General features: G+C 36.9%; 1 protein-coding gene across 1 annotated transcript in view; it reads right to left on the bottom strand.

Moving 5' to 3' along the window:
- Window positions 1-598: 598 nt before the first annotated feature.
- The window catches only part of ITPR1 (inositol 1,4,5-trisphosphate receptor type 1), a 315,422-nt gene continuing 310,020 nt past the window's right edge, over window positions 599-6,000 (bottom strand). Inside the window, exon 60 of the mRNA XM_063115344.1 lies at window positions 599-1,906. Within this exon, the coding sequence (XP_062971414.1) occupies window positions 1,820-1,906 (87 nt within the window). The 3' untranslated portion in view covers window positions 599-1,819. The remainder of the gene's footprint in view (window positions 1,907-6,000) is intronic.

The following is a 6,000-nucleotide window of genomic DNA, read 5'->3' as shown; positions in this document are numbered from 1 at the left end:
AATTTCATCCTGACCCTGTTCCCCGTGTTGGGTGGTAATCATTCTTATTTACCAAAGCATAGAGAAAATCGGTGACAAACAGAGCAACCAGGGTGAGCACTGCTTTGAGGAGGGAAGAAATTTTCCTACATTTGGATAGTGTCGACTGTCTGCTGAAGGATCCTGACCACTGGGTAGGGACTAAAACTTCAACTGGTAGTGATACTTCCACACTGCAGATAGCTAGTTAAAACTCCCCCAGGGAAAGCACGGAACGAGACTGAGCAGCACGCTCTCGACTTTATCGTGGCATGCCAGGGTGCCCGTGACAGCCAGGCTGGCAGTCAGCAATCTAGAAGAATGCATGGGTACTGTATTAAATACTCCCCAGTATTTGTTCTAGTGGTTCTCCTCAGAGTTATCGTAACAACAGATTGTTTTTTACAATCAGGTAAGCATTTTCTGAATTAATCTGGTAACCAAACCAGTTGTACTTTAAATTGGTCCTGAAAAAGTATATAATTAGAACAGCTGTTAAGGTCACAACGAAATGCCAAATGAAAGCCAGTCAGTCACTATACATTATTCTGCATCGTTTATTAAATATTTTTATGTATGCATTTACAAACTTTACTCAGTTCAGAACTCTGCTTTCAATACATTTTAAAACTTTTTTTGCAGAGATTCTCTTGTAAAATGAGATCCATGTACAAAACTAGGCAACAGATACAAAAGTTTCCTTTCATACTTTTCATCCATCAAGAAAAGAAATCATGTGACAAAGAAATAAAACCAAAACGTGGTTCTTTCAGAAGAATAACATGTCAGTGTTCAACTATGAATTCTAATGGGATAGTTCATATTTCATCTCTATAGGGATGTGTACAGTTGTAATACTTCTTAGTACTGTAAATGTTGGTTCAGATGAAGAAAAAAACTCTACTGTTTGGACTAGATAATCAAGAAACCACCAATTCATTTCTTTATAAGGTGACATCAGAATTCACCAAGGAGATGACACTGATCGGCCAGCGATATGCATATATCCCAAACATTGCATGAAAAGTTCCCTTTAAAAAATTCATTAACTTCTTCACAAGCTTAAGTATGAGCCTCTAGGTTGGCTCTCCTATTTAAAGAAATAGTTTAAATGATCAATTTAGAAGCTTAAAAGTATCTTTGAAACTAAAGTTGCTTTTCTTAAAATGAATGCTGATTTAACAGATCATAGACTTGGAGCATTATGACTATGAGACAGAGGCACTAATGCCACTAGCAACAAGAAACAGCATCACCATAGGATAATTACGTAGTACAAAATGCCCAGGGGCCTGAAACTCACTATTAATATAATTTTGGCAGCAGCATCATTGGATATTTAACCATTTATTACATAGTATTAACACACCAGCTTCAAAGATGTGCACTCCCTTTAGGACACCAGGGAGTTACAAATTTATTGTGATTGCATAATTCATATTGCACAGTTTTATAAAAAACATAAATACTGGCTATTCTAATTTTAAATACAAAATACATGGCATATACTTTTAAATCTATAATCTGGTTCAAGTGCAAATCAGGTGCTTTCTTTAGTCCTTCCAAAAAAGGCATTTTTAATGTTTTTGGCACAAATGAAATGTCATCATGCCAACAATTCAAATTACGCTACATATACCGAAACCTCTAGAGTAGCAATCATATACATACGGTATAAAACTGAGTATTTACAAATGTACTGAGCATAAATGTAACCTTAGTGGGTGAGTCAGAACTAATCAGCCATACCCACACTAATAATAATTAGAAAAGGTAAATACAACTCCTTTATTTCATTTGCCTATGCCGGTTGCTGTGGGTTGACATTCATGTGAGGAGGATGTCCTAGAAGACCAATTCTTTGTTTCTGCTTCCTTTGTTCTGTCATCTGGAAAGTTAAAAAGTTTCATCATTAGACCCAGACACTTCCTGTACGTCAAATCATATACTGAACCATAGATTTACCTCTGTGGTTATGGTTTATATGAAACCCACTTTCTACAAATAGTGTACCGTCACTATATCAAACACACAGAACTTTCAAAAAAAAAAAAAGAGAAAAAAAAAAAAAGGCATCCTAGGCAGAATGGGGAATTCTGTGACCCAGTCATGCAATGTAACATTCAGAAGTATTGCTTGTGCCTTCTTTCATAAAGAAATAAAAAACGGTAAAAGCACAGGATTCTTGACTGCTTCCCAAATCTACTTCCAAATGATTTAAACACTCATTGAAAAATGGTGGCTTTGTATGACAGTAACAACACGTCATACTATCGAGAAAAGCAGTGTGTTTAGAATCCTAGGTTTGACAGGGATTATGTCCACACTCTTCAGTGGGTCCTGATTCCTTTCTCCCATGACTCTTGAGTAGCTGGTTAAAGAGAAAAAAACTACCTAGCACACTAGGAAGATGAGAAATGTTCTCCTCTTTCCCTGAGATCCAGAATGACAAAATAATACAAATGATGCTCTGGCCATCAGTGGTGTCTATTCCTTGCCACCAACGGACACTGAAGATTGCCTCAAGTCAGGAGAGACCATTTCCTAAGACTGTTTCAAATGATAAAATGCTTTCAAAACCCCAAACAAGTGGTTGATTCTATTTATTTGGCTGCTGAACTAAATGTGATGTTCTCATGGTGATGCGTCTCTAGCTCTGTTCTGGGTATTTCAGGGCCTACTTAATTCTCTGCATTGAGATTTTTCTTAACCTAGCCTTAACTCTGCCTCTGAGGCTGGGCATTTAAGTCAATTAAGATAAAAAAGGCTACATGAAATATATATGAGACAAAATTATTGTCTACGGGGGCTTAAGGTCCTATCCTAGACTTTTTGGTGCCCTAAAGTCGGAGAGGAATTAGAGTGGAGTGGTTAAAAAAAAAAAAAAAAAGAATAGGCTTTGGAATCAGACAGATCTGTTTTCTTATGGTTTTGTCATTTAACTTCTCAAAGTCTGTTTCTTCATCCATGCAATCAGGATGATAATTCCTATCTCACAGGTGGAGGACTGAGAGGATGTATGTAAAATGTCTGTCACATAGTAGATGCTTAAATCTCAATTTTCACTTTTTATTGTAAGGGAACATAAACAAGAATAACTTAGCAAGGTTCAATTTTAAAGTGGTTATTTTTTCTTTTTCAACATATAGTAGTTATCCTTTCAAATCAAAATACTATTTTTAGGTGCCTATGGAAATAACTTTCTCTGTTATAATTTAGATAAAAAGATTTACAAGGATTAAAAATTTCTAAAAGGCAGCTTTCAATAAGCTTTTTATAAAGAAATGAATTAGGACATCCCAGTTAGTCTCTAAAGTTTCCTTAGGTGAATGACAAATCTTTAAAGGAAGCGGTACATGCTATACTATGTTCACAGATTCAGCTGAGATGACACATGGAATAAATTCACAATTAAGTTAAAATGCCAGTAATTCGTTTGTCTTACTGCCCAGCTCCCGTCCCCCCACAACTAATCCCTTGGCAGGTAACCTTGAAAGGGAACCCAATAAAACTCAACTAAAATTTTATAGTCTCAAGTATTCAAATAGATTTAGAAATCTTGGCGTGCTCACCCTTATTAAAGGATTCTTTACTCAAAGCTTCCATTTAAAGCTGCTAAAATCTTTCAACTCAAAGTTGAAAGTCAAAGTTGGCCATTAAAACTTTTTCTGTAATTTTGCTTTAAATAACTACTTGTATTTGAGATGATCTTTTATGTATGCACATCTTCATCCCTGTTAAGTCAGCTTTCCTTGACTTTGCAGTTTGTCAGTTATTCTTTCTCTTAAACTTAAAGCCTCTAAAACGTTATTCCCCATAGCAAATGAGTCTTCAGTTGAGGGCAGATCTTCCTTCTCATTTCCAGGGCCATCACCTGACACCTCATTAGTGGTCCTATTCTGATTTGTTAGGTTTGTCTTCTAAGATAGTGATTGCATCATCCACCCCACCCCCCATAAACCTTAAGGCTCCCCACCGATGTAGATTAGTGGCCAATTCTTTGCTCAGGCAGTCCTATTACTGATAATTTCAAGTACCAAATACATATCTATCTAATTTTGTTTTCTGTTTCCCAATAAAAATGGTTCTTAAACTTTAGCATGCATCAGAACCACCCAGGTTTGTTAAAACATAGAACAAAGGGCCCACAAACAGAGGTCCTGATTCAGTAGGTCAGGGGCAGGGCCCATCAACACACTGGGTATAGAGTACAAATGAGCAAATTTTAGTCTGTCAGAAGGGCCTCTAAATGGTTAAAGGCTGGCATAGGAAGGAGGGTTCATCAACAGCACACAAATGCCACAATTCGGTTTATAACAGGTCTCAGTAGTCTTTGAAAAGCTGCTTTCATATCACAGTAAGGTCTTGGTTTTGCAGATTATAAATAGCCAGGAGGCTCTAGTAATCAAAATTACTTTTTATAGGCCTATAAAATCAGTCATGCTCAGAATGATGAAGCTAAAATACAGAGAAATAAAACCAAAGCATCTCTTGAATACAATTACATAGAATTAACATAAATGTATAGATACTGTTCAGATTCTTAGAGTTGATCCCTAATACTCTGTTCCTCTCTATTTTACCTGGCAAACTCTTTCTCAAGCTTTGAAACCAAGCTCTTGCATTACCACCCCTGAGAACGTTTCTGTGGTAATTACTCTAATCTCCCTAAAATCAGACTGAATGAATCGCTCCCTTTTCTTCATTCCTGGAGCAATCTGTTCACACCTCTACTGCACACTTACCAAGTTTAATTATAATTTATCTCTTTACATATTTGTCTCCCACTCTAGACTGTTAGCTCTTGAAGTCCGAGAATAGGTTCTATCCATCTTTGTATCCCCTGTACCTAGTGCTGCACCTGGCAGGTACGTGTTTCATGAATGCTGGCTTCAGAACATGTTGCTGTGCCTTGAGCATGTCATGCATTTACATGCCTTTCCTCATGCTGATTCCTTTCCTGGGAAGCCAACTACTGCATTTCTTTGCCAGCTCGGAAGTCACCTGCTTGTTAAGATTGTAAATGGTAAACTCCTTCTTCACTCCAGACCTCACACAACACTACCTACCTACTTCTCTGTGCTCCATGAAACTTCATTCATGCCTTGGTCATAGCACTTTTCATGTCATGTCATATTGTTAGAAGTCTACCGCTTTGTCTTTCATGCTAGATCATGGGATCCTAGAGGGCAGATGTTGCCTTAGTCCTCCTCTGTGGTCCCGGCACAGTGTAAGCAACACCCTTCAGTAAGGGTTATTTAATATCCCATTTTCCAACTTTGGGCACTTATTCTAATCTTTTGTTATTCCTTCCTTCCATAAGCAGTTAGTGTTAATAAGATAACCCTCTTGCATGAAGACTGCCAAACTCTGTAACATGCTAATATGATCTGAATTTCCAAGCACTTCTTGCCTTCCTAGCAACAACGAATAAGAGCTGTTGCCCTACAGGAAGCCAGTCAGTTACATTTTCAAGAAAGTTAACCCCTCTCTCAGTATTTGTTCTTTTGCATTATGAAGAAAACGTGCAAAAAAAAAAAAAAAAAAAAAGTTCTTACATTCGTTCTCCGTCTTGGAATAAGAATGTAATAGAATCACATTTAGTAATCAGAATCTCTTGGGAGGAGAAACTTCAAAATGAGATGCATTGTTAAGGAATACTTAAAACAGCAATTCTAACGAACCATTCTCGGCAATAATAGGAAAAGTGACAGTACGGACTAGGTTTTCACTAATATCCTAACAAGACCTTTTTCCCCCAAAATTGGTAGTTTAAGAAAACAACCACCAAAGAGGTCAATAACAGTAAAGATTAAAACCAAAGTCATCCACATTTAAACTATCATTGCTCCATTATGCTGGTTTTTGGATCAGAAGATCTAAAAAAATATCTAAGTGGTGAGGCAATTTTTGTGTTTTCCAGCACTTTTACCAGTGAATGACATTCTTTCATAGCTGTTTAAAATATCTATCACAGAGTTT

The sequence above is a fragment of the Cynocephalus volans genome, chromosome 11, assembly GCF_027409185.1.
Source record: "Cynocephalus volans isolate mCynVol1 chromosome 11, mCynVol1.pri, whole genome shotgun sequence".
Classification (NCBI taxonomy): domain Eukaryota; kingdom Metazoa; phylum Chordata; class Mammalia; order Dermoptera; family Cynocephalidae; genus Cynocephalus; species Cynocephalus volans.
Note: the sequence above shows the minus strand (reverse complement) of the source record. Positions and strands in the feature narration are given on the sequence as shown.